Below are 26,862 nucleotides of genomic sequence, written 5' to 3'. Positions count from 1 at the left end.
TTCTTGTTTTCTCTTCTAAAAATCTGAACTTGGTCGATTGATCTTAGATATCGAATGCAGTTTTAAGGAGATTTCAATCTCCCGCTCTGGGAAAACAAAAACAAAATAATGGTGATGACCTTGTTGTATAGACAGTGTCAGTTTTGGATCTCAAAAACGCTATATGCAGAGCTTCTGAAATACACACACTTTTTCTTCGAAGAAACCGATGATCGTTCCATCTCTGTTTTGTGGAAGATATCGATTGCGCTCCATTGGTGTGACGCGTTTGCGTTTGTAGCTACACAACTTTCCAGGTAAAAATATCTCTTCTCTTTTTGAACTGAAGGGATTACACCTAATGTAGCATAACCTGTTGCTTAGTCTATGTTGTTTTTGGCAAATACACGTTGAATAGAACAATGATAACTATTGAATTTGAGGTGCTTGTCTATGCTGTTCTGGGAAACAAAATCACAGTGCTGCCTGCCTCTTTTTTATTCAACATCATAGTAAAATAAGAAAGAACAAAAAATTGAGCATTTCTTGTTTAGTCTTTCTTCTTCTTCTTCATTAACTCGGCTATTCTATTGGATATGCAGTAAGCAGTGGACTGAATGGTGATCATAGGATTCACACCAAGAGCTGTAGGCAGAACACTTGCATCACATACATACAAATCTTCCGCCTCCCAGCTCTCTCCTTTTCCATCAATCGCTCCTTCCTTTTCTGTTGCACCCATACGGCAACATCCCATCTGATGCGCTGTGAACGAATGAGTCCAATGCTTACTCATCGACACTACTCCTGCTGGCGCCTCCACCGTTTGCAAAAAAGCCTCTAGATCGTTATGTTTCATTCCATCACACTTTATTCTCTGCCCATCGCTCCTGTATGTGCCCACCTCCGCTGCTCCTGCTGCAGCTAAGATCTGCAGTGCTTGCTTTAACCCAATCGTCAGATTCTCTTCGTCCGCTTTCGTTAATCTGTATTTGACAATGCCCCCTTTCACCTCTCCCACACCTTCATCTCTCACCATGACAAAAATATGAGATGTCCTTGAGTATTTGGCAAGTCTCTCCTTAATGTCTGACCCAGAGACCCACGGGACTAGAGCTGCGAAAGTACCTGGTCCTATAGCAGGAGTCTCCAGTGTGATGTTAGATGTGGTAGAGTCCATTGGATGCACATAGTGCAGTGCAGTCACTATCTCTCCCTCATGAGCTGCTCCTTCAAAGTCCGATTTTTTTTCCGGGAAGTAGCCCCAAGCCATCAGGATAGGGTGGATATGGAGACCGCGACCAATGTTTGGATTCTTCAACCCGCTCGAAGCCAACAGCTGCGGTGTCTTAAGCGACCCACAAGCCACAATTGTCACTTTGGCATTGATCTGAAGCTTCTTTCTTGTTCGGTTGGATAGAGAAGCTGCGACTCCCAAACATCTTTTTTTCCGTCCGCTCTCCTTTCTTTTGTGAGCATCGTTTTCCGCCAAGATCACTTTCTCAGCCTTGCACTGTGTTAGGATCACGGCATTGTTGTTAACTGCATCAACCAGCCAGGTTAAATCTGTCCCTCTTTTCTCTCCAGTTGGGCATCCAAAGGAGCAACTACCGCAATAATGTCCGTCAGTTGAGTTCCTTGGCACTGTTGTCACATCCAACCCAAGCTTCTCGCAACCTTTCCGCAGAATCTGGTTCTGAAACCCTTCTCTGATGACTCTCTCAGTGACACCTATCCTCTTGCAGACTCTATCCATCGCTGTCTTATATTTCTCGCTAGAAAACACTGAAATCCCTCGTTGCACTGACCATTCCTCTATGATAGCATCAGGTGTTTTTAAGGATGCTGCCCAGTTTACCACAGAGCCACCACCGACAGTTGATCCTGCCATGAACCGAAACCTTCCATCATGAGTCATTAACAAGCTATTTGACTCAAACATCTCAAACGTGGAAGGACCCTCGAGTGATGAGTAGTCTCTGGGGACAAAGTAGTTCCCTTTCTCGAGAACTACCACTCTAAGGCCTGACTTAGCTAGGTTTGCAGCTGCAACTCCTCCACCACAGCCAGAACCCACTACCACTGCATCGCACTCGATCTTGTAAGTGTCACTTTCTCTGTCCTCTGTGACTTTAAGACCTTTGTTGATCATACGTTGCTTGATGGTCATCTCATCTTCTTTATCAGTCTCGATGATCCCTTTCTCTAGAGGTCTTTCCTTGTGTTCCATGCCCTCGCTTTCATTCATGTCGACGCTATAACCAATTGCATCCCATGCTGGGTTTTCTGTATTTTCATCTGTCTGTTCATACATATGAGTTAGTAAGAAAAAAATATGTATAACCATGATTGGGATTAGAAACACAGCTATGTTGTTGAGTGCATTGCATAGAACCACACATCATTATTATAAAAGTATATCTGCCATATGATTCATGTTTGCACCTTTTTATGTTCAGTCATACACTCATACTAGTGGAAATTTTCAAACAAACTTCCATAATCTCTAAAGAAACTAAATGGCTTGTAATAGAAACATGCAGAGGAAGATGGAAGACGTTACCCATGTGAAGTAATAGAACAAGAAGATGGCTTTGATCATCATAAAACCGATTCTTGCTAAAGGGTTATACCACTGTGTGTTCCATCTCTGAAGAACCTTCTCCCTCTTCTCGAGAGAGATTTCAGAGAATTTGAGAAGAAAAGGCCAATTCGCCTGATCAAGACAGACTAACCCGCAAAGCAACAAGGTCCCCAATCTGAATGTAAGAATTCTCAAAACTATTCTGACCACTATAACCGTCACTGGTATTGCCTTTGTCGCCAGCAGCTCTGCGACCTGTTTTTATCAGTTTATCCGTATTTCACTTACACATGTAAATTAAGTTGTACACTGGAGATAACGTAAGAAAATCTAGCTTTCATCACTCTAACAAAAGCCCTTTATTGAGATGATAGATAAACAGAGAAGGCTAAGTTGGAGAAAAAAACCTCATCTGGTCGAACATGAGGCCCAGAAGAAGACTTGAAGAAAGATAAGAGTGCATCATTGCGTAAAACCTTCAACTTCATCTCAAGATCTAAGCTCTGCAATGGAACAGGAGGCAAAATAGCCTCGCAAATGGCAGAGAGGGCTTGAAGGTCAGATGGCGAGAAGCCATGGCTGACGTTTTCATGTTTCGTATTCCATCTCAACAAAGGGTTTCCTCTTCTTCCTACCATTTCTTCTGATTTAAGCTTTGAGGTCTTTTACTCTTTTCTCTTACCCCTTCCTTCTTTACACAAACATATATATATATATATAGACATGCGAATGAATTGATTATGGTCTGATCATTTCTCTGCAACAACGTTGTCCGAGAATCTAAGGCGGTGCCTTAAGTGTTGGGTAATCGAAGAAAAATTATGAAAGGAGTTTGTTTCTTTTTTGAGTTTCTAGATTATGTTTTTGTTGTTTGCTTCAGTTGCGTCTGTGTTGCATCGTAAACCGAGACCACACACACGTGATATGACGTAATGTCATATCACGTGTGTGTGTATATCGTATTTATATGCGTATTATACAGTATGAATACGTATTACGTATATGTGTCTTCAGTCAGGTGTGGGATTTAACGGCGATCCACGTGACAAACGCTGGCATTGTACTGTTGTCACACATGTTACATGTGTATTTTTGAAAAAAAAATATAAAGCTGTATTTAGTCCTTTTTTGTTTTTTATTTTTTGCCGGCAAAATAACTTTGTATTCATAAAGATTAGGGTACATTGTTCCATAATATTACAAACTTTGTTTTTGCTATTCTAGCACTTTTAGCTAGACTATCAGTTACAACATTTAAGCTACGAGGTATCTTGACGAAAGCTATTCCTTTATAGGATTTGGCAATGTTCTTAATGTCCTGCATCTGAGTAGCTATAGGAGCTGTATTTAATCTTATATAGTTTTAGTATATCTGTATATGTTTTGCATTTTTGCACCAAAAAAAAAAAATATATATATATATATATATATGTTTTGCATATTACAGCCTTTTTTTGTTGTTGTGTGTTTGTTTGTGTTTCAGGTGTCAATAATTATTTTTATTGGTTTTTTCTCGTAAGTGGCTCTGTCGCATTATATTTTTTTTTCCAAACTAAAAGTAAAAGACATAACCGATTATGAAAAGTGAAAATACAATTGTTTATTTTTCTTCTTTAATTACATTACAATATTACATACATCATCCTCAATTTTTAGTTGAAAGGCTAATACGTCTTGTGTCATGGATTTCTTGCGTCATGGGTTACATCAACTTTTGTAACATATTTTATTCCCAACAATTAGAAATAACAAATCAGTCGGTTCTAAATTTCTAAAAGTGATTAATTACAAGTGGTTGGTCTCTAAACAAACCAATCTAAATATGAGTCTGCATATTATTTTTATCAATTGATTAAATTTGTTTTTACTAACAACTGCCGATTCTCTTTACAGTTTTACCAAATTAAGATTAGAATACAGAACAAACAACAAAATTAGCCTCGTAAATTTTAAATCCAATCTCAACTAAATATCGTTCACTTTAATTAGTTTTTTGTTTTTCCTCTGTCACGTTATTAATTAGTTCAATGTCTGGAAACCAAAAACTATGATTTTAGCTCCCAACATTCTCTACTTCCTATTTCTTTTTGTTCATAATTGAACATCTTGATTCAACTTTTTTTTTTTTCAAGAAAAAGAAAAGTTATAGGTCGTAGAATGTTGAATCAAAATGTTTTTTAAGGAAATCATCAACAATCGCTCTTAATCGAGCCGAAGTGAAGAATTACGTGATCTCTTTTCAGTTTTGAATTCATATGATTCTTTAATCATAGTTTCCAGGGAAGAAAAAAAAAACTAGTAAACACACAGAATAGTTTCCTCTTTTTTTTTTTTTTTTTTTCTTTTCTTTTCTCTTAGAAACAATATATTTTGATTTGTTTTGGCGATTTCATTATGTCCAACTACAAAATGAAGGGCCTCTTCAAGGGTCTTAGGTTTATTTCTCAAATATTTGGTGAGTTTTTTTTTATTTACCCTTATGTAAATATATTTACACTGTATATATCTTCTCCGTTTGTTTATCCTTTTTTTTTTTTTGAACAAACCTCCGTTTATTTATCCTTGTTACATTTTTGTGAATTTGCATAATTTATAATGCAGAAAACGAGAAAGAGCCAGAGATGCAAATTGGAACGCCAACAGATGTAAAGCATGTCGCTCACATTGGTTGGGATGGAGGATCTGTCGATCAAAATCCACCCAGCTGGGTACGTATTTACAATATCTTTTATATTTTCTTTTTCTCCCCAATAAATATAAGTATATTGGTATATATAACAACAATTCATTATCATAATTAAACTAAAATTAATTGAATTTAGATGAATGATTTTAAAGTATCGGGTGGATATTCATCGGCGCCTCTCGGAAATATCAAGGAGGATGTTTCATGCATTTCTGAAGGTAACTCTCTAATTAATTTGGGATACCTAGCTAGGTAGACTACTCTACTTTTTAAATAAATTTATTAGAAAAAAAAACTATGAACCATATGATTTAGGTTTTAGATCAGTTAAAGATAATAAGAAAGATGTTATAATACGTGTAGATTCGACTCGGTCACGAGATACACCTGCTGGACTTCCGAAATCGTCGAGAGAGCGTTCAAGCACGTTAGGTGGTGGTTCACCAGCAAAAGAACAACGATCACGACGTGGATCTTCGCATTCAAGTAGTGGAAACCCTAAATCTTCACGGAGGTCGAAAGAATCTTCTGATCAAGATATTGGTTCAAGAAAATCTCGTCGGAAAAAGTCAAAGGATAGTAGTTCTGTAAACGGAGGGTCTTCAAGATCGTCACGAAGAGCACGTGGATCTCAGACAGAATCAGTAAATGGTTCTATTGTGTCCGATGAAGGATCAATGATATCAATCGATCTCCACTGATATACATATAGATATCTATAATTAAAGAGACAATATAGAAAAAGTTCGGAATTTGTCTCATCAAGAGATCACATAGCTTTGGTTGGTTACTAGGAATAAGGATCATCAAGCTAATAATGTGTTTCCGATTTTTCTAGCGAGATATTATATATGTCTCGAACGATCAACTGAATTCGGATGTGGATTTTGTGTTGATATTTTGTCTCTCGGATTATTAAACTTATAACGCAGTATGCAATGCGCATGTGAGCGTGTACAAAGAAAATGAAAAGAAAGAGTCCATGTATTAGACGAAAACGATGTGACATGTGACATGTTTTCTGCATTATAGAAAAAAAAATTGAAAAATAGGTTTACCGGAAAAAAAAAAGAAGAAGAAAACGATGCGTTTTGTTAGCAAAAAAAAAAAAAAAAAAAAGAACTAGTACATGGCTTGGTCGTGTGAAAGAACGTCAACAATGAACAAACTCCAAACCGATCGTAAACCGGCTAATTAAACCGGATGGTAGGTAGGTAATGTGTGTTGTTTTAAATGTGCGGTTTACTTACTACACATTAGAGAGTGTACCACCAGTCTTGTGTTTGTCTCTCTGTTTCACTCACGCCGGATCCGGAAGAACGTGTTGGGTTGAAAGAGAGAAGACGGGACGAGAGAATAAAATCTCGCCACCATTGACTCCGCATTTTTTTTTGTGAATTTAATGACATTTTTAAAAGCGAACGTTTCTCATCTTCCTCCTATTCATATGGAAAGCATTTATATTTCCTTTCGCCGTTTTGTCGCCAAGTTCATTGACATAGAGTCATAGAGCCCATAGAGAGAGCTCTCTTCTTCAGTATTTCGATTCTTTCGGCGCAAGTTTTCTCTTTTATTCGAAACATCCATAGCCCAAAATAAAATAAAATAAAAAACTCTGACAATGTCTATGGTGAGTTTGTATCGGAGGTCCCTTACCTCCCCTCCCGCGATTGATTTCGCTTCTGTTGAAGGCAAGGTGCGTTCCTCCTTTTTCTCTAGTTTTTGATCCATCCATGGATTCTTCTGCTTCTCGTTACCATACGATCGTTAATTTTGTTACTTGGCTCCGATCGGGTTTTCTCGGTCAACTCTGTTTTTAAAACCCTAAACCTCTTCCTTTTTCTCAAGTTTCGTTTTTTTTTTTTTTTTTTTTTTGGTTGAGATCTGAGAATGCTTGCTTGCTAATATATATGTTACTTCTCAAATTAGGAATCATCCACAAGTGTTTTGCTAATTTTGTGTGTTTTGCAGCAAATCTTCAATGAAGCGCTTCAGAAAGGCACTATGGAAGGATTTTTTAGGCTCATTTCTTATTTTCAGACTCAGTCTGAGCCTGCCTTTTGTGGCTTAGCTAGTCTCTCTATGGTTTTGAATGCTCTCTCCATTGATCCAGGCAGAAAATGGAAAGGTACATACACCTTTATCAACTCCGTTTTTTTTGGGACTACTATATGGTCTAGAAGAACATCACATTTTGGTGGTGATTTTTTGAATATCTTCGTTTTTCCCAATAGGGCCTTGGCGGTGGTTTGATGAATCTATGCTGGAATGTTGCGAGCCCCTGGAAATAGTCAAGGATAAAGGCATTTCATTTGGCAAAGTTGTTTGCTTGGCTCATTCTTCTGGAGCTAAAGTTGAAGCTTTCCGCACTAATCAGAGCACCATTGATGATTTCCGCAAGTTAGTTGTCAAATGTTCCACTTCTGATAATTGTCATATGATCTCAACATATCACAGAGAACTACTCAAGCAGGTATCGTTTCTTTGGCCTAAACTCTTCAGTATTGTTAACAGTAATATGGCAGTTAAGTGAATTTCATTACCCTTAATCATCTTACGGTGGTCCTGTGTATCTATCTGAATGTAATTACAAAGTTTGAGATTTGCTGAAACTCTGTAGTGTCCTGCTATGAAGGATTCTAATGCATCTTATTGCAGACTGGAACAGGCCATTTTTCACCCATTGGTGGTTATAATGCTGAGAGAGATATGGCTTTGATTCTTGATGTCGCTCGTTTCAAGTATCCTCCTCATTGGGTTCCTCTTAAACTTCTTTGGGATGCCATGGACAGTATTGATCAGTCAACTGGGAGACGTAGAGGGTACCTTATATTTTCTCTTAGGCTTATCATGTATGATTAAAGAATGTCATCGTTTCCATCTTACCAAATTCCTTTTTCTGTTATTTTTCTGCTTTCAGGTTCATGCTTATATCAAGACCCCACAGAGAACCAGGATTGCTCTATACTCTAGTAAGTCTAACCAAAGTCATGTATCTATTTGTAGTTGCTGCTGCTATTATAATAACTTTTCTTTCAAAGTCGACTAGTGATAATTTCTTGTTCTTCAATTTCAGAGTTGTAAGGATGAGAGCTGGATCAGCATTGCAAAGTATTTGAAGGAAGATGTTCCTCGTCTTGTAAGCTCACAACATGTTGATACTATTGAAAGAATCTTATATGTTGTATTCAAGTCACTTCCGGCAGATTTCAGCCAATTTATCAGATGGATGGTTGAGGTTCGAAGAATAGAGGATTTTAATCAAAATCTCAGCTCAGAGGAGAAATCAAGGCTCGACTTGAAGGTATCATCTTGTTGATTCGCTTCTGAATTTTAGTTTTCCGTGTAAATATTCCGTCAGTGCATTCATCTATGTTCTATGTTTCGTTTTGCTGTAGCAAGAGTTACTGAAACAAGTGCAAGAAACTAAACTGTTCAAGCATGTGGATAAGTTTCTATCCTCTGTGAATTACGAAGACAATCTGCCATATGTTTCTGTCAAGGTTTATTCCCAAGGAGGAGAAATCTTATCGGGAAATGAATCAGATGAGACCTGTTGCGAGGAAACTTGTGTGAAGTGCATCAAAGGTATGTTTGTTCTTGCATTCCGGTCATGATACTGATTGTAATTGATTGGTACAACGAAGTGCTTAGGATACTGACTGATAATGTCTCCTTAAATAGACTTCGGGCATTTTTTGAAATCTTTCTAAGTTTTGAAGTTAATATTCCAATGAGCCAGCAACAAGCCAGTCTACTGATGAGAATTTTTCATCACTAATCAACAAGATTATAAGCTGAACGTTCTTAATAATAACTTATTAGGCTAGCTTGTGACTTATAAACCCAAATGGTACTTAACTTTTTCAGTAAGCATTCAGGAAACTTCGTTTGAAGTTAGCAATGTGCAAAGCTCTTACCAAGATATCACTGTTTTTTGTTTTTTGTCTTCTTGTACACATGAAGGTCTTGGTGAGGAGAAAATGACAGTGAAAGCTTGGCCATCTGGGAACGATGTGTTCACTGCTCTTCTATTGGCTTTACCTTCACAGACTTGGTCAGGTATCAAGGACCAGTCACTTTTGCAAGAAATGAAACAGCTCATTTCCATGGTTAACCTCCCGACTTTGCTTCAGCAAGAGGTAAATAACTAAAACTTAATAATAATCCACTTAGATTTTGTGTGTTTTATGGAGATAAGGCTTTAAGATATAGAACAAGAAACATAAATGAAACTGAGTTAAGAGTATGAAATTTATTTCATGAATGAGGACTATCCACAACATGAAGTGTAATCAGTTAATTTTGTTTTCCATTGGTTGGTATAGGTTTTGCATTTACGACGCCAACTTGAGCTACTTAAACGATGCCAGGAGAATAAAGAAGAAGAAGAACTCTGTGCTCCTGCCTAAATTAAACACAACAACAACTCTAATATCTCAAGAACCAACAAAAATACTAGGAAACAATTAGGAAAAGGAATTTATCCCTCTGGTCTTGTCTGGTCCATAAATCAGCAAAAACTATGTATTCTCTACATTACATCCCTGAGAGACATTCAAAGGTAAATTAAGTGCTAACCATATCACCATCATTTTACTATATAGATTACAATATAGTAAATCAAGCCCATAGGTTTTATTTTATTCACATACAAAAGTATACATACATCTTTCTTACCACTAGAATCTGCAACTTACACCTCTCTTCACCATTCCAAAGAATGGCTCCTGCTTAAAGACCGTGAGGAAGGCCTTGGTTTCTCATCGACCGGAATCAAAACCTCCATAAGCTTCTTGTATCTCTCTTTAGTGCTCTCTTCAATCTCCTTCAAAAGCTGCTCATTCTCTTGCTCTAATTTCGCAGCCAAAGTCTCTAACTCAACTTGATAAGCCTGTTTCCTCTCTCTAGACCTAGCTGCAGATTCGCGGTTCTTGATCATCCTCTTCTGTCTCTGAGCTGCAGCTTTATCCATGGCCTCCATCATCACTCTCCCTCTTTTTCCTCCCCTCATTCCTCCTCCTCCTCCTCCACCCAATGATCCTTCAATCATCTGAAACGAACTGTGTCGCTGCGGCTGCGTCTGCGGCATCATCGGAAAATCGAATGTATAGCTACCGTCGTTGTTTAGTCTCTCAGGAGGGATCTTCACATCAATTTCATCTGAATCCATGTTTGCTGCAGCACCATCATCATCCATTGCTGCTTTCGCTAAAAAATCCTCAAGCGTCATTATCACATCATCCTGTGTTTCCTCTTTCATCATGATCGTCTTTTGCTCTCCAGATACGATCTCTTTCCAAACGTCGTCCACACTCTTACCGTTGTTAACGCTGTTCCGATCTCCGATACTCCGCTCAACATCAACCGCCATATCTAACGGCTTCGAATCAGAGGGGAAAGTGTAATCGTTGCCACCGCCGTAAGCGAAACTGATTCTGGAGTGATCGGTGTGAAGATTTGGTCGGAGATGGTGCGATGATCTAATAGAAGGGGAAGATGAAGCAGAAGAAGAATTACGACGAGACAGATCGGAATTGGAAGAAGACATCATCTTAAAGGACGCCATTTTTTTTTTCACTTTGTATGTAATTGGAATTGAAATTATCGAGATTGACTTTTGTTGTCGGAAAGAGAGAGATGAAGAGATCTTTCTAGGGTTATCTCGTGTTATGTCTGTAATTGTATATACAAACAAAACACGCGCATATAAAACGCGTGACTCGCACCTTCTTCTATTTATAACAATGGCAGCAACTTGTTACGACGACTAAAGAAATTTTATAATCATATTGGTCAGTGTCATCACTCATGATTACTCATCATCATATAGAAGAGCATAAAAATCTAATCAAACGAATCTGCTATTCAAAACTCCAAAGTCCAACCCAACTTGAGAAAAATAAAAAGAGTCCACAATACTTTGTACATTTTCTTTTGATTTTCTCATTTTAAGACCATCATAATATACTGTATATGGGGCACATGCTGATGTAAAAGAGGGAGAGAGGCCCAACCTGATATGAAACCGAAACAAAAAATGCCAAAATTTCATGAAATTGACAGACTCCTTGGGAATAATTGGTGATGAATCTCTACTGCCATGAGCGTCTAGAAACAACAGTAACCAATAAATCTCTGATCATGGATATACGTTTGTGGGTAGGAGCTCAGACGCAGTGTGAACTAACATTGAGGTTCAAGTGGTTCATCCCATACATCTGCACTTTCGTTTGAGACTTCCTCTACATCTTCCTCCATTGACAACCTCAAATACTCTCTCTGAGCAAATCGATCCCATTCTGTCAAATTTGGTTCCTCCCGTTCCTACGGCCACGAAAGAGATACATGTTTTAATTTCATCAATCTTAACTACTACCGACTACTGTTAGCAATTTAAGCACTCATAACAGAAACTCCACCGGAAAGCCACATATACCTGGCGAATCAGAAAGGGGTCACGTGTCTCAAATGCCATGAATTTATTGAGGTTGAATAGTATATTGAATACGTTTCCTGAAAGTTTGGATCCTTTCAGATCCTTGAGGGTGATGCAGTTCTCCTCCTGTAAAGTCAATTGATGATTCCAATCATATAAGTATAATACATCAAAATCAGCTAGGAAATATCAAACAACCATGTTATGGTTTAAAAAGCCTCCAACCTCTGGTCCAATCATGTCAACTATCTGACATAGGATATCCTTGAAGAGAACAGGTTCCTGGGTTATGCATTCCATGCGATGCAGTTGCTCTTCGAAAAAAAAATGCATTTCGTTTCGCGTGATCACCCCGTTTCCATCCAAGTCTATGCACTTGAACCTGCACCAACGTTCAATCAGTGTCAAGGGAAATAATCGCATCCCCATAGTAGATACATGAGCATACTAGGCTCTGAACCCGTATCATATCAGAGGTTCAATATAAGTATTTTAGGTTCATGAAAATGAGCAACATGTTAGCGCCTGAGTATAAACAGGGCTCCTATATAGTAGTAACTAAACTTTGAGGAAAAGAGACTTTTTATGGACAGTCCACATATGTCAATGGTTTTGGCTCAGTTTTAGTATCTACAATACAAGAATTTACGATTCAAACCAAGGGGCAATTTCATATAGGAAAAAGAATATCAACATGGAGCGGAGAGACGTATACCAATACTCAAGACTAGGCTCGGAAGACTTGTCTTCCTCGGCGAGAATGAAGTATACAAAATCTTCATAACTCATCTTCCCTTCAACTTTGCTCGTAAACTTCCTAGGAACCTAAAAGAGAAACATAGCAAAAAGACGCATCGTGATCAAATAAAAACCGTTGCATCACACTATATAACTTAAGCTTTGAAGGAGGTCCAGGCAAGAAGAATTTGGGGAACCAACCTGTGAAAATATTCTATCAACAATCCTATAGGTAAGGGCATGATTACCATATTTGATGAGATTATCCTTATCAACAAAGCAGTCATGGTCACTATCAAGTTCCCAAAATCTGCAGTATATGACGTAGAAGTGCTCATAGGAGAAGTACCTGAAATTTCAACAAAAATGACCATGATAGTGGATGGCTGAATCAGGCATAAGTTCTGTCTCAGCAACAATATGAAGACATAAACAGATACTCATATAGCTCTTTCCTTTTGCACTGTTTTAAGCCCACGAAAATATATATGTGATATCCTCAGTAAATGTAATACATTTTATGTGGGCTTGTCTACCTCTAAATAACAACAGAACATTTCGTATAAATGTTTGAATTAGAAATACTGTTAGGAAATCATAAAACAAGAAAACAATTTTACCTAATAATTTTATTGATGTCGTCCTCTTCATCAAGTTGTTGCATAGCAGCAATAAGATTTCCACGTTTCAGTTCTCTAAGAGTAAGGCAACCAGTTCCCGATCTGTTAATGTAGTAAAATATTCTGAAGATGACAGTTTCAGCTGGGTGGTCAACACAGAATTACATTAGTACAAGAATAGATCTAACATAGCCAGTAGAGATATAGTGCATGCACAGAAAGAGGATCTTATTTAGCAGAGTAAAGGATATCGAGTAGATTTCATCATATTTAACACCCATGCGTCAATAAGTCACATTTTAATGATTCCTACCATATCTTTCTTGAAATTCGCTTGAATTCCTCAGAAATTCTAACCCAGGATGTGTTGCCAGAAGCTCATCAAGTACTGGTTTGAAGTCGACCTGTAACCAAACCCAAGTAAAAATATCAAAATATTTGATGTAAATGGGTTTAATAAAGAAGACAATGATGGAAATTAAATCAGAATGCGATAGAAGAAAAAAACGGGAGAAGAATCACAAAAAGACCTGTCTGAGGTAGTTGCTGCCCTGCTGCCTTAGTATGTTATATATCTGGGAGGCTGTGTCCATAGTCAACATATTTCCATCAATCCAATACTTGATAAATGCATCCCTGACAAAAATTGGTCAATCAGCAAACATAAGTAAAAAGCACCAAATTTGTCTTACTATTTCACATACACACAGTTAACGATTGTTAAAATACATGTTATGAAGAAAAGGAAAAAAAGCATACATGGAGCTACCTTGTAACTATACCAGTGCAATTGGGATCTATCTTTGTGAAAAGTGCAGGAGAAAGAATAGAAGGCAGCTTGCAGACTTCTTTCGTAATGGATTTGAATTCTGCAAGAGGAACAAGAAGGTTAAGATGGATTAGCTTATATATATATATATATACCTCAGAAGGACAAAAATGAACAAAAAAAATGAATTGAAAATCACCATCTACACGTAGTCCATCAATGTAGTTGCTAAAAACTTGATCAACCATGGATATACATTGCTCTTTTAACTCTTCAGCAGGGGGGCGCCCGTGTTGGTAGTAGAACTGCAGAAAACATAAAATGTGATGAGTCAAACTGATTATCATAGTAACCTTTTAATTTATCATGTCACAGTGAAGGACCAATTCTCCTTCAAATCAGTTTTACCTACAAATCAGAGGCCTCGGTTTAAATATGTACCCTGCATCTACCTACGAAGTTATCTGTGTTCAATGACCAATCAAGTGAACAAACATACACACCAGAGACCAACTGCAATACAATAATAGAATATCCCACATGTGGGGGATTAGCTGGAAAATGAGTAAAAACAAACCTGAGGAATGAGTTGGGGCTTAGGTTCCTTGAGTGAACCGAGAGGAGACTGGAGAGATGGAGGGGTAGTAGTCCTTTGCCTAGAGAAACGAGGGGAACTACCAGAGGAGCTTCGTGGAGAAAGTGGGGGAGTGGTGCTGCTGAGAAAGACAGATGGCAAAGCACTAGCACCGGAAACATTGATCTTGGAAACATTAGCTGGTGTTCCAGATTTAGCATCATCAATCAAAGACTTGACCTAGAAGAGAAAAACATGATGAAAATGTCAAACAAGGGTACACTAGTGGAATACAGAGAGGGGAGGGGAGAGAGAGAGAGGTACCAATGTGGCAGTGTGTGGGAGGGAGAGCCAGTGGGAGAAGAGTTGGTGAGCAATAAGAGAGCTAGCTTTGAGGGGAGGAGGGAGCTGCTGCTGCTGCTGCTGCTGCTGCTGCTGCTGCTGCTGCTGCTGCTGCTGCTGCTGCTGCTGCTGCTGCTGCTGAAAGAGGTCAGGATCTAATATAATACGAACATCGTCAACCCCGTCAATATCCATGATCGAATCGATTCCTCACCCCCTACTTCTTCCCTTTCAAACAAACACCTCGAAGAAGAAATTCAAAAAAAAAAAAAAAAAAAAAATCGACAACACACAGCGGCTTTGATCTTCTGGCAACTCTTTAAGTAAGCGCAATCGATTCCGATAAAAAAAAAACCCCTAGGGTTTCGAAATTTCGATTCAGGATATATTATAAACAAAAGTAACAAAATCAGGAGGCGATTTTATTTCCAAAAGTAAGAAAGACAACTTCGTCTGAAAAATTGGAACAAGTAAGAAGATTCCGTCCGTCACCGATTTTGGCAGATGAATGAACGAAGACAAATCACTCCGATCAGGAAAAAAAATATAGCGAGAGAGAGTAGGAGGCGGCGAAGAACACTAGGGGAAAGTTATCAAAGTGAAGAGAGAGAGTGAGTATATATATCATCTCATCTCATAAATTCTCTCATCAGCCGTTTCCTTTTTTTTCTATTTCACTTTGACCACACAGACGGGAGTCAACCAGTTTCAGCCGCCTAATATTATATTATTACTTTTTAAAAAAGCCAATTTAAAGAAAATTATTTACAAACAAAATATTAATGGAGAAATAAACAATTTTAACATTTGTATTACAAGAAATATGAAATAAAAAGAAAGAAAAAAATTTTTTTCGATCAGTCTTTGTTCCATCTAAATATGTTGCAAAGATCGGTCAGTCGTGAAGAAAAAACACCATTTTCACCAAATTCAAACTGTTTATAAAGAAAATCGCATCTTAGAAATCGTGGCTAATCATACACCGTATCGTGCAGATGAAAGTTTTCACTTTTACGTGTAACCGAAATAGACTATGCTGATAAAAATAGGTAAATAAAAAAGAAAAGAAAAAAGTAAACAATTATTATTAGTGTGTATTAAAATATATATATATATATATAAAAAAAACAACTCCGAAATTTATCACAGTAAATAAATAAAAAACAAAATCATACAAATAGAAACAGGAGGAGATAAAAGAAGAATATTAATATTAATATTAATTATTACGTCCTCCTAATAAAAAGGGTGAGAAAATAAAAGAAAACCATCGAAAATTTGATGCGATCCTTTTACACGTTGAATTGAAGCCTCGCTAACAAAATCTATATCGAACCCAGAGAGAGAGAGAGAGAGAGAGAGAGAGAGAGTCTCCGTGCTCTGAAGAAAGAGAAGCTTTGAGACCAATTATACCATCATCATCTTCATCAAGCAGAGCAGGATTCCCCCAATTTCTGTCTTCGTCGTCTCGGTCTCCCACAGCTGATCAAACCATGAACATCTTCACCAAGAAACCAACTCCTAGAGGTCTGATTTCCCTCCTTTTTTTTTATATTTTTTTATCACCCGAATTTCGAAGTTTAGGTTTTTCTTTTTCTTTTTGTTATGTCACCTGAGGACCTGATTTGATTTAACCTAATTGGAATTTGATCATCTGGGTGAGTGGTTTCTTCGGGTTCGCTAAAAAGTCAGCCTTGACTCTTATGTTTTTTTTTTTTTTTGGTTTTGTCTGTGATCGATCGAGAAACTTAATGTCTGTTGAAATTGGACTGTCATATTCATATCTCTGACTCTTATGTTGTTTTGTTTTGTTTTGCAGAAGTGCTTAGGGAGAGTAAGAGAGAGATGACACAAGCTACCCGAGGTCTTTCTTTCTTCCCACCATATTAACAGCTTTGATTATTATTACTTGAATCTTGAAAAGAAGAAAAAAGCTTTAATTTTTTAACTAGTTGGTGCGCCATTGGTGAATTGCTATTTACATAAAACTCCTCTTTTTTTTAACTGATGCCCTTTTTGTGTGTCTTACGCTGCTCCAGGAATCGAAAAGGAAATCTCATCTCTGCAATCAGAAGTATGAATGTGGCCTACTTAATGTTTTCCCATCTACTCTCTCTCTCTCTCTCTCTTCTTTCAAAGATGACTGATCTAAAAAAAACTTCTTCTTTTCATCTTCATAGGAGAAGAAGCTTGTTCTCGAGATCAAAAGAACTGCTAAGACAGGGAATGAGGTATTCCTTTATCGGTTTCATTCCCTTTTTTTTTCCGGGTTTTCTACTCAGATAATCTTGTGTCTGTAATCTAGTTGGTGTGTTCTATCTTTTGATTTTTATGCAGGGAGCCACCAAGACTCTTGCTCGCCAATTGATCCGGCTTAGGCAGCAAATAGCTAACTTACAAGGTAGTCGAGCTCAAATGCGAGGCATAGCTACTCATACACAGGTCTCTTGCTTACCCCCTTATTTATTTTTTAAAAAAATTATCTCTTTTATTATAAACAACATCCAAGAAGATCATTATTCTCTCATACACTGAAAAGTTTTTTAAGTGTTGAAACATTGGTGTTTAGGCTATGCACGCACATACTTCAGTTGCTGCTGGACTGCAAGGTGCCACTAAGGCTATGGCAGCTATGAGCAAGGTCAGATTTCTATGTAACGCAAATAAGGTTTTCCCATGCTAAGTTTTCTTAGATTAAAACTTGTTCTATAGTTTTACAGTGATGTTTTTTTCTGATATTTCCAGAATATGGATCCTGCAAAACAAGCTAAGGTGATGAGAGAATTTCAAAAGCAGTCTGCGCAAATGGACATGACCGTAAGATCTCTACCAATATCCATCTTTCCCTTTAAATCCATCAACACTCAAATTTTAGTCATTCTGACTATATTGCATATTGGTATTCAGACTGAGATGATGTCAGATTCCATAGATGATGCTTTAGACAATGACGAAGCTGAAGACGAAACTGAGGATTTGACAAACCAGGTACGATTTCTCCCATCGGATTTCAGTTCTAAATAATATAGACTTGTGGTTTTAACGGATCTTTTTTTGTTTTTTTGTTTTTTTACTGATTTTTAGGTTCTTGATGAAATTGGCATTGATGTCGCCGCACAGGTATGAACCCCATTGATTCTCTTCATTGTTCTGTGTGTTTATAATAGCTTATCTGTGATTGATGATTCTCTCTCTTGGTTTTGATCCATCTACAGTTATCATCTGCTCCAAAAGGTAAAATTGGCGGGAAAAATACAGAGGATGTTGGCAGGTATGATGGTATCCATTAAACACAACTCTAACGTATCTCTTACCTTAAAAAAAAAAAACAAAATCAAACGTTGATGTTTCTGTGCAGTTCTGGAATGGATGAACTGGAGAAGCGGTTGGCTGCGCTAAGATAGTATGATAGACTAAGCTGGAAAATCTAGTGGAAGAACTCACTTCAAACTTGTAGCTTGAAGTTGTTTCTTTCAGAGCAAAAAATATTATACATTCAATGTGTCTTCCACAGTTTGCTTTCTGGGAAGATTTGTGGATATTATAAACAATTAAACATACACAGTGACTTTTATCTTCCTCATTCTTTTGATCTGCAATGTCCAAAAACGTCTTTTGTTCTAATTTGTAAGTTTTTGCTTATGTTTTCTAAATTGGGACATCCTTTTATCACTCGCTTTTTATTTCAAAATTCATGTTGACTCATGGTGCCCAAATGTGCATGAAGGGCGTAATTATATAGATCAGCTTAATTGGATAATCTTTGTAGGTGCTGTTATTTATTATGGCTGTAATCCTCTTTTCGGTTAAGGAAATAATTGATTAATCGGTAGAGATTACATCTCAGGACATGTGCATCTCTCGGATCTTTTGTTTTGAGAAATTTTTACAATAAAAATTTATTATTTTATATTTTATTATTTTTTTGTTAATAAAAAATTTGGTGGAAAAATGATTGTCAGCTACTTAAAGTATAAGCCAACACATAGCTACACATATAAACAATATAAATGTTTTGTTAAGTACGTGAACTATTGTCATCACATAAGGATATCCATAAACAAACATAGGTTATGTGTACAACACCATAAACATTCAACTTCGGTGTTTAGTTGGTCAGAATCTTGACCAGTGTTGACCGACGTTGACCAATATTAATCGGCGTTGAACAGTGTTGACCGGCGTTGACCAGAAAAATATTCAAATTTTTTTTTCTTTTTTCCTAAAAATAATATTTTTTTGTTTTTATGTATTTTTGATAAATAAATAAAAAGATAAATGATTTGTACTCCCTCCGTTTCATAATATAAGATGTTTTAGAGGTTTTTATTATTTATTTTATGCAGTCTTGTTTATGATTGGTTGAACTTTTTTTAAGTGGTCATTTCTTAATCTGCGTGCTTTAGTTAAAACATCCTATATTTTGAAACGGAGGGAGTATAATTTACATAAAAAAAAAATAACAAGAAAAGGTTATATGACAATAAATATACAAAAAAAACTATATACCCAAAAAAATTAAAAATTATATGACAAACAAAATATGTGGTATATCTAGTAACTAATTTTGTTAATACAGAAAATATACCAAAAGTAATATAATAAAAATATACCACCAAAAAATTTATGTGTAGTAGATTTTTTCATAAAACTATAATAAATATATATCTTTTCCTTTGAAAATCATTTTTAATTTTGTATTTTCACAGGTGGGGGTTTTAACTAATTTTTTCTTTTTACTTATTTATAAGATTATGTCATTTAAAATATATGCAAGACATTGCCAACTATTAATTTGTTTTTAATAAGAAAAAGAAAGGAAGAAAATAATAAAAATTCTATTTATTTACATGAAAGACATAATTAAAAAAAGTTGATTTTGTAAAATCAAAGGTTGGTTTTGTAAAATCAAAGAAATAGTTGGCAATGCCTTGGATATATTTCAAATGACATAATCTTATAAATAAGTTAATATATATATATATATATATATATATATATATATATATATATATATTTAAAACCCCTACCTTTGAAATAACAAAATAAAAAATGATTTTTAAAAGGAAAATGTATATATTATATTGTTTTGGTATATTTTCTGTATTAACAAAATTAATTACTAGATACCACAAATTTTGTTTGTCATAAAATTTTTAATTTTTTTTGGTATATAATTTTCTAGTATTTTTTTTGCTGTTATATTTTGTTTTTAAAAATTATACAAATCATTTATATTTTTTATTTATTTATCACAAATACATAAAAGCAAAAAAAAATATTATTTTTAAGAAAAAAGAAAAAAATTTTTTTTTTTGAATATTTTTTCTGGTCAACGCCGGTTAACAATGGTCAACGTCGGTAAACACTGGTCAATTAAACACCGGAGTTGAATGTTTATAGTGTTGTATACATAACCTATGTTTGTTTATGGATGTCCTTATGTAATGACATAGTTAACAAAACATTTATATTGTTTGTATGTGTTAGCCTATACTTCATGTAGCTCGCAATCATTTTTCCAAATTTGGTGAGAAACTAACCAATGCACATGTTCTTAGAATATTTAAATGTGTTAGACCGGTTAAGGAACCAATTAGTACATGAAGAAGCTGATTTAACCGGTTTTGCTGATGAGCTTGAGGCGATATAACTAAATGCTATAGGGACAAGAAGATCATGACATTACTGAACCACAGCAAGAAAAATAAAGATACCGATTATTCCCCTGGCGCATGCGCATATCCACGACAACAACGTACGTCGAATCAATGTTCATTCGGTTTCCTAGTTTTTTTTTAAATGTGTGTTCCTTTATAGCCCAACTGTTCATCAACCTCCTGCCTACACCATCGGGACCTGCTGTTTTAGCTATATTATATTCCATGCGTTTCAAAATATAAGATGTTTTAGAGAAGTATTTTGTTTCATAATATAGGATATTTTCAAGTTTCTATGCAACTTTTAGATTGATTTACTATTTTATATTATGCAATATTATTTATGATTGGTTAAACTTGTTAAAAGTAAAAACTTTTTAATTTGCGTGTTTTAGTTAAAAGATCTTATATTTTGAAACGGATGGAGTAGTTCACTAGACAATAGGACAAAAACAAAAACAAAAAACAGAGCTTGCGTTGCGTGTAATTATATAACTAAATTAATAATTACTCTTTTAGAAAATAGTCTAAGAAATTTTTAAGAACAGGAAAAGAAGCCAAGATTTCGTTTCACTAACTTTAATCCTTGTGTCAATCAGAAAAGGTTTTAATATAACAAATTAGAATGATATTAATAAATGCATAAAATAGTTCCTAGTACTATATGTCTAGAATCTATCAGATAATCTCATTACAATGTTTGATTAATTCTACTAATCACCGACAAAAAGAATTTCCGTATAAGGCCCATAATGTGGTCTATATATGTATATATATATATATATATATATATTATAGCAGCATCCTCCAACTTCAAAACTCGTTACAACAAAAGATTTGAGAGAGAGAGAGAGAAAGAAAAACTAATCTAGGAATTTATATACCTTAGGTCTTATTCGAATCCACGATATGGGGAAACCGTACCATCATCTGGTTGGAACACGTTTTGTTCCCAATGATCTAGGGCTGGTGAGGTTTCACCTTCGCAACATGGTGAAGAGGAAGCAGAGCAGTGTCGACATAACAACTATGGACGTCTACCAGGCCGAACCGTGGCTTCTTCCTCACGTAAGCAATCGTCTTTTCAAGAAGAAGGAATGGTACTACTTTGTTCCGAAATTTCGTGACAAGAGACCAAGCCGGAGTGTACCAGGAAGAGGAGGAAGCAAAGCTGGCGTTTGGAGAAGCGGCGTCATGAAAACAGATATCAAGGACGGAAATAAAATCATTGGTTACAAGAAGCTTCTTACGTACCACACCATAGTGAATGGAGAAAAGGAGAAGACCGAGTGGCGCATGACCGAGTATTCTCTTCACGGAGTTGACGAGGGCTTCCAAGATTTGGTCTTGTGTCTGATCCGAGACAAGACAAAGACGAAAGTGGACAAACGCATTAACTATGTTCCTCAAACTCAGACTCAGCCTCGGCCTCATTCGCAATATCAACTTCAGCCTCAGCCTCAGGTGGCGGCGGAGAACACCAACAACATCCTACCGAACCAATTAGTGCATAAAGAAGCTGATTTTACCGGGTTTGCTGAGGAGCTTGAGACGATAATGCTAGAGGGACAAGAAGAACGTGACGCTACTGAACAACAGCAAGGAGAAGAGATACCGCAGATCCACGACAACAACAACAACGTCATGATGTCGAATCAACAAGTGCAAAAAGAAGCTGATTTAACCAGTTTTGCTGATGAACTTGAGACATTAATGCTAGAGGGACAAGAAGATCGTGACATTACTGAACAACAACAAGAAGAAGAGATACCGATGATTCCTCTGGGGCAGATCCACGACAACAGCAAGAACGTCATGATGTCGAATCAACAAGTGCAAGAAGAGGCGGCTGATCTAACCGGTTTTGCTGATGAGCTTGAGACGATAATGCTAGAGGGAGATGGTGACGCTACTAAACAAGTGAAAGAAGACGCTGGTTTAGCCGGTCTTGCTAATGAGCTTGATATGCTGATGCGAGAGGGAGAGAAAGATCGTGTTATTCAACTGCAACAACAACAGTTATACGAAGAGACGCAGAGCGGCAACAATGATGTGATACCGACTCCTCCTCCGATGAACAACAACAACAACAACGACATCATGATTAGGCTAGGGGGACAAGAAGAACGTGAATTTACTCAGCAGCAACAAAAACAACTAGAAGAAGTGTTACCGATTCCTCCTCCGATGCACAACAACAACAACAACAACAACAACGACGACGTCATGATGAAGTGGAGGCAAGAATTGATTGACATAGAGGAATTCCTGATGAAAGATAACGAAGGCGAAGACGTCACCGAACAAGAAGAGCGATTTCAACTGCTGGTGCAACCGATTTATCAAAGCTCAAGAATGGAGTCAACTCGTGGGTGATCAAGAAGATGATACGATGATGATGATAGACAATCCTAACAATGCTCAAGCGTTAGGGAATTATGAGTTGATTGATATATATAGGAGAAGGAATAGTAGTTCAAGCCACTCTTTATCATATCTGGAAGCAAAGAAACAATGTCCTGCACAACCAACTGTCCCTGCCCGTGCAAGAAGTTTTTAAGCTCATCGATCGTGACGACGTCAAAAACATCATCACCGCAAGAAAACGGAGGAGAAAACTCAGAAATCTAGTGGAGTTGTGCTTGTTTTTTGTATCCTTGTTTTTACCTTTTTTTGCCAAGGATTCAAAATACATTAAATCTATACATTGTGTAAAACCTGATTGTTCATTTATATGATGTTTACAGTTTAGCAAAAAAAAAAAAAGAATACTAAATATGCATATGATGTTGTATTTTATTATGTAACTCGGGTGAAGTATAAATAGTAGATTTTCCGGGGTAAAAATCCCCGGCCAGATGTAGGGTTTCCATATTGAATACCTGAACTCGTTAAAGTCTTTGCGTTTTTTTTTTTTTTTGTTTTTTTTACGTTTATGCATTTCTTCTGATTAATTACGTACGAGCGATAATATATAGCATCAACCTTGAGTTGAGTACCCATTAACATTATTAACATCAAAACAAGACTTGTTCTATAATCCCTCATCCCAAGATACAGGAACATTAATCAAAACTCGAGTTATGGCAAGCCTTTGCGAGATCATAAAACAGATGAATGCAAATAAATGCAAGAGAGATATGATTATACGTAGCAATATGTTTGGTAAAAAACAATTTTATTGGGCCTTTATTTTGTCTTTTATTGGGCCTTTAGTTTTCAGTTTTTTACATTTTTTACCTTGTAAAAACAAATACATATACACAATTAAAATTTCATATCATAATTAAAGGCCCAATAAAAATGTATTTTTTATCAAACATAATGGTGGAGGTTGACTTGTGGGGGTTGGGGCACATGAGGGAAAGAGAGAGGGAGCGTCTGATCTAATTAGGTTTGTATGTACTTTCTTCACTTGCCCGGTGGGTTTAAGACAAGCCGTTCCTTTATAAAAACAAAGCAACTCATTTCCTCAAAGCTCAATCACATAACACCATGGCTCATCTTCAACCTCCTGACATCATCGAGACCACTCACATCTCTCCCCCAAAAGGCAGCGTTCCATCCACCACTCTTCCTCTCACCTTCTTCGATGCCCCATGGCTCAATCTACCACTCTCCGAGTTTCTCTTCTTCTTCTCTTACCAAAACTCAACTGATTGTTTCCTCAGAGACTTTTTACCTAACCTCAAACAATCACTCTCCATTACCCTCAAACATTTCTTCCCTTACGCCGGTAAACTAATCATCCCGCCTCGTCCCGACCCTCCCTACTTACGCTACAAGGATGGTGAAGACTCTCTTCTTCTCATTGTTGGAGAGTCCACTAGAACAACTGATTTCAATGACTTGAACGCCGATTCTGCTAAAGATATCAGGGTGTTGCATGGCGTCAAGCCAAAGTTACCTCCACCTCATGTCTCTCCGGAAGGAATTCTGATGCAGCCAACGAGGGTGATGCAAGTCACCATCTTTCCTGGAGCCGGAATCTGTATAGGCAACTCAGCTACTCATGTTGTAGCAGATGGAGTCACCTTCAGTCATTTCATGAAGTATTGGATGACATTGACCAAATCCAAGGGCAAAGATCCAGCTGCCACGCTTCTTCTACCCTCTCCGCCTGATCACAGCAACAGAAACATGATCAAGGACCCAGGCGAGGTAGCTAAAGGACACTTGGAGAGGTTTTGGAGTCAAAACTACAGCTCACATGCCACGTCTGAGAACATGGTCAGAGCTACTTTTACAATGAGCCGTAAACAGATAGAAAATCTCAAGCATTGGGTTACAGAGCAGTCTGATTATCAGTCTCCTGTTTCTACCTTCGTGGTGTATCTAGCGTTCACTTGGGTGAGCTTGATCAAGACGCTTATTGAAGGAAGTGGAGAGGGAGACAAAGATGAGGTCTTTCACTTGATGATTAATGTGGATTGCAGGAATCGTCTCAAGTATGCAGAAACAGAACCAATACCACAAACATACTTTGGCAACTGCATAGCTCCTGGTATCGTATCAGTCAAGAAACGAGATTTGCTAGGACAAAAAGACGTTTTGGCTGCTTCGGATGCACTGACAGCGAGAATCAGTGATATGTTATCAAGTGATCTATTGAAAACAGCCCCAAGTTGGGGACAAGGAGTACGCAAATGGGCAATGTCACGCTTTCCAACATCAATAGCAGGAGCTCCAAAGCTGAGAATGTATGATATGGATTTTGGGTTAGGAAAGCCCTGCAAAATGGATATTGCACACATAGAAACAGGAGGTTCAATTGCATTGGCAGAGTCCAGAGACGGCAGTAATGGAGTTGAGATTGGAATAGCACTGGAGAAGTAAACAATGGATGGATGCCTTTGCTACGATTCTACATGAGGGAATCAAGAAATTTGAAACATAGCACAATTCCCATTCTTCTCCAACAACTTGTACCAATCTTAATTTCCCTTAAATCATAATATATCATTGCCAACCTTTCTCATTTACAAGAATGTGTAACGGCCAAATAAATCAACTTCTATAATCCACCAAAGCCGTTCGTTAACAATGTAATTTATTTCCAATCTCATGAATAAAGGCAGCATTAAACTCGGACACAGCAAAACAAAAACACGGGCTAATTTTGGAAGAAGATGATAATGTAGTGAACTTGTTTAACTCCTAGTCTCATGGTTATTAAGATAAGACGAAGCTGATGAGAACACTTGAAGATATATGAGTTTTTTCAGACTACAGGCACTAAGAAACAAGTGCAAGTGTATAGTTTAAACTCAAATAGATTTCAGAAATTAAAGAAAAACAAAAACGATAAAGTAATGAAGTGAAGTCTCAGTAAAACCCAAAGAAATCATAGAAATTGCAGCTTCTGCCAAGGGGTTCTCCCTGAAAAACAGGGTCTCAGCTCCACTGCACCTCGTAAAGATTGGATTATATCATCATCGACAAATCAAAGATTTCGAAAACAAACACTTTGTAAAAGAAACACTAATAAAGGCTCAGATATGAATACAGCTTTTTCAATCAAGAATAATCTGAAGCAGAACTGGCGTATCAAGCTGTTACAATTAATCATCACTGCCCAAAACAAAACTCAAAAAAACCAAAACTTTGGAGACGAGAAAACAAGAGAACTCCAAGGCTCATATTAAGAAATTCAACCATGTATTTTACCTTATATGCTTCATTGACCTAAAGAAGCATCTCAGAAGCGCGGGTAAGTTTATAATCATCGCCCATTAACAAAACACTAAACAAGAACATGGCTACCATTAAAGAGATATAGCCGCTTTTTTGACACAGAAGAGCCTAAGGAATAAGGCGAATCTGCAACACAAACGGCCAAAAAAAATCTAGCAGGAGCTTTGGGGCTTACTTCCTCATCTCTTGTAATCAGATTAGCCCGGGAGGCTCCTGCTAACCTAAAGATACTCTAGTTATATATAGATAAAACCCTAAGAGATTGAACAAGACAGTTCTAAAGATCTATGAACTGTAGGAAGCAGAGCAATGAAGAAGATGATCTTATATAGCTAGCGGCTCGTCAAAAACCCTATCCCTAAGTCTCTATAACATAAAGACCACTTTGCCCCCGTTAGTTTATTGCTGCTCCCTTCATTTTAACCGGCCCAACTTAATAAAATTAGCCCACAAGTATAATGTCATTTGTTTCTCCACACTCGTTTTTAACCAATGTTTGGGAAATCAATCGTAAACCCTAATTATGCTCTGAATCTTCTTCATTCTTCAAAAATATCGACGGCAACAAGATTCACAGCATAGATTCAAATTACTCGTGCTTATAGAACTGTGAAAAAGGGGAAAACATAGTCATTATTTACCTGCACCCCAGAAATAGCTTTCACAACATTGGACTTTCATTGAACGATATGTCCAATGGTTCCTAAAATACAACAATATCATCTTCTGCTTCTATGCATGGTTAGTTTTCCCGACGTCAGCTTATATAAAAGACGA

The 26,862-nt window shown here is 37.0% G+C and overlaps 7 protein-coding genes, 4 non-coding genes and 2 pseudogenes across 18 annotated transcripts; 5 read left to right on the top strand and 8 right to left on the bottom strand.

Annotated features, from left to right (window-relative positions):
- Positions 1 to 389: 389 nt before the first annotated feature.
- Positions 390 to 3,500, bottom strand: LOC104738909 (long-chain-alcohol oxidase FAO1). Its single transcript, XM_010459120.3, has 3 exons — positions 2,971 to 3,500; positions 2,543 to 2,818; positions 390 to 2,281 (listed from the first exon to the last, which is right to left on the bottom strand). The coding sequence occupies exons 1-3, from the start codon at positions 3,199 to 3,201 to the stop codon at positions 530 to 532; spliced, it is 2,259 nt and encodes a 752-aa protein (XP_010457422.2). The 5' UTR covers positions 3,202 to 3,500; the 3' UTR covers positions 390 to 529.
- A 1,026-nt stretch (positions 3,501 to 4,526) lies between these two features.
- On the top strand, positions 4,527 to 6,247 carry LOC104738908 (CRIB domain-containing protein RIC6-like). Its single transcript, XM_010459119.3, has 4 exons — positions 4,527 to 5,018; positions 5,165 to 5,271; positions 5,386 to 5,467; positions 5,613 to 6,247. Exons 1-4 carry the CDS (start codon positions 4,958 to 4,960, stop codon positions 5,948 to 5,950), a joined length of 588 nt encoding a protein of 195 aa, XP_010457421.1. The 5' UTR covers positions 4,527 to 4,957; the 3' UTR covers positions 5,951 to 6,247.
- A 260-nt stretch (positions 6,248 to 6,507) lies between these two features.
- Positions 6,508 to 9,837, top strand: LOC109130194 (glutathione gamma-glutamylcysteinyltransferase 2). Its single transcript, XM_087483972.1, has 9 exons — positions 6,508 to 6,945; positions 7,221 to 7,377; positions 7,484 to 7,722; positions 7,908 to 8,071; positions 8,170 to 8,221; positions 8,326 to 8,553; positions 8,648 to 8,837; positions 9,216 to 9,391; positions 9,578 to 9,837. The coding sequence occupies exons 1-9, from the start codon at positions 6,871 to 6,873 to the stop codon at positions 9,659 to 9,661; spliced, it is 1,365 nt and encodes a 454-aa protein (XP_087340098.1). The 5' UTR covers positions 6,508 to 6,870; the 3' UTR covers positions 9,662 to 9,837.
- LOC104738907 (G-box-binding factor 4) lies at positions 9,719 to 10,818 on the bottom strand. The gene has a single exon (XM_087483974.1). It carries the CDS (start codon positions 10,816 to 10,818, stop codon positions 9,958 to 9,960), a length of 861 nt encoding a protein of 286 aa, XP_087340100.1. The 3' UTR covers positions 9,719 to 9,957.
- Positions 10,819 to 11,097: 279 nt separating this feature from the next.
- LOC104743138 (putative serine/threonine protein phosphatase 2A regulatory subunit B''epsilon) lies at positions 11,098 to 15,455 on the bottom strand. Of its 7 annotated transcripts, none has more exons than XM_087483968.1 (13): positions 14,871 to 15,455; positions 14,714 to 14,818; positions 14,393 to 14,629; positions 14,015 to 14,120; positions 13,816 to 13,915; positions 13,577 to 13,682; positions 13,360 to 13,450; positions 13,047 to 13,188; positions 12,628 to 12,775; positions 12,404 to 12,513; positions 11,914 to 12,070; positions 11,689 to 11,814; positions 11,098 to 11,576 (listed from the first exon to the last, which is right to left on the bottom strand). In XM_087483968.1, the coding sequence occupies exons 4-13, from the start codon at positions 14,061 to 14,063 to the stop codon at positions 11,436 to 11,438; spliced, it is 1,170 nt and encodes a 389-aa protein (XP_087340094.1). In that variant the 5' UTR covers positions 14,064 to 14,120; positions 14,393 to 14,629; positions 14,714 to 14,818; positions 14,871 to 15,455; the 3' UTR covers positions 11,098 to 11,435. The 7 variants fall into 7 exon arrangements, 6 of the variants coding, with proteins under 6 accessions (XP_087340094.1, XP_087340097.1, XP_087340093.1 ...); XM_087483971.1 differs by having other exon boundaries at positions 13,806 to 13,915; positions 14,714 to 14,827; positions 14,871 to 15,085; XM_087483967.1 differs by having other exon boundaries at positions 14,714 to 14,827; positions 14,873 to 15,057.
- A 461-nt stretch (positions 15,456 to 15,916) lies between these two features.
- LOC104738905 (vacuolar protein sorting-associated protein 2 homolog 3) lies at positions 15,917 to 18,403 on the top strand. Its single transcript, XM_010459115.3, has 11 exons — positions 15,917 to 16,258; positions 16,551 to 16,595; positions 16,771 to 16,805; positions 16,912 to 16,962; positions 17,069 to 17,173; positions 17,301 to 17,372; positions 17,477 to 17,548; positions 17,639 to 17,719; positions 17,816 to 17,851; positions 17,947 to 18,002; positions 18,090 to 18,403. Exons 1-11 carry the CDS (start codon positions 16,225 to 16,227, stop codon positions 18,133 to 18,135), a joined length of 633 nt encoding a protein of 210 aa, XP_010457417.1. The 5' UTR covers positions 15,917 to 16,224; the 3' UTR covers positions 18,136 to 18,403.
- Positions 18,404 to 21,300: 2,897 nt separating this feature from the next.
- On the top strand, positions 21,301 to 23,032 carry LOC147927744 (uncharacterized). The gene has a single exon (XM_087484652.1). It carries the CDS (start codon positions 21,301 to 21,303, stop codon positions 22,765 to 22,767), a length of 1,467 nt encoding a protein of 488 aa, XP_087340778.1. The 3' UTR covers positions 22,768 to 23,032.
- Positions 23,033 to 23,541: 509 nt separating this feature from the next.
- On the top strand, positions 23,542 to 25,479 carry LOC147927743 (coumaroyl-CoA:anthocyanidin 3-O-glucoside-6''-O-coumaroyltransferase 1 pseudogene; annotated as a pseudogene). Its single transcript, XR_015579805.1, has one exon. The product of XR_015579805.1 is annotated as a coumaroyl-CoA:anthocyanidin 3-O-glucoside-6''-O-coumaroyltransferase 1 pseudogene (transcript).
- A 45-nt stretch (positions 25,480 to 25,524) lies between these two features.
- Positions 25,525 to 25,638, bottom strand: LOC147927742 (small nucleolar RNA snoR97). Its single transcript, XR_015581239.1, has one exon. It is a non-coding gene; the product is annotated as a small nucleolar RNA snoR97 (small nucleolar RNA).
- Positions 25,639 to 25,713: 75 nt separating this feature from the next.
- On the bottom strand, positions 25,714 to 25,831 carry LOC147927741 (small nucleolar RNA Z278). Its single transcript, XR_015581190.1, has one exon. It is a non-coding gene; the product is annotated as a small nucleolar RNA Z278 (small nucleolar RNA).
- A 45-nt stretch (positions 25,832 to 25,876) lies between these two features.
- On the bottom strand, positions 25,877 to 25,971 carry LOC147927740 (small nucleolar RNA Z223). Its single transcript, XR_015581245.1, has one exon. It is a non-coding gene; the product is annotated as a small nucleolar RNA Z223 (small nucleolar RNA).
- A 52-nt stretch (positions 25,972 to 26,023) lies between these two features.
- On the bottom strand, positions 26,024 to 26,122 carry LOC147927739 (small nucleolar RNA U36a; annotated as a pseudogene).
- Positions 26,123 to 26,162: 40 nt separating this feature from the next.
- LOC147927738 (small nucleolar RNA snoR134) lies at positions 26,163 to 26,304 on the bottom strand. Its single transcript, XR_015581208.1, has one exon. It is a non-coding gene; the product is annotated as a small nucleolar RNA snoR134 (small nucleolar RNA).
- Between the last annotated feature and the right edge of the window lie 558 nt (positions 26,305 to 26,862).

This window comes from Camelina sativa, chromosome 14 (assembly GCF_030686135.1).
Source record: "Camelina sativa cultivar CO46 ecotype springtype chromosome 14, ASM3068613v1".
NCBI lineage: Eukaryota > Viridiplantae > Streptophyta > Magnoliopsida > Brassicales > Brassicaceae > Camelina > Camelina sativa.
Note: the sequence above shows the minus strand (reverse complement) of the source record. Positions and strands in the feature narration are given on the sequence as shown.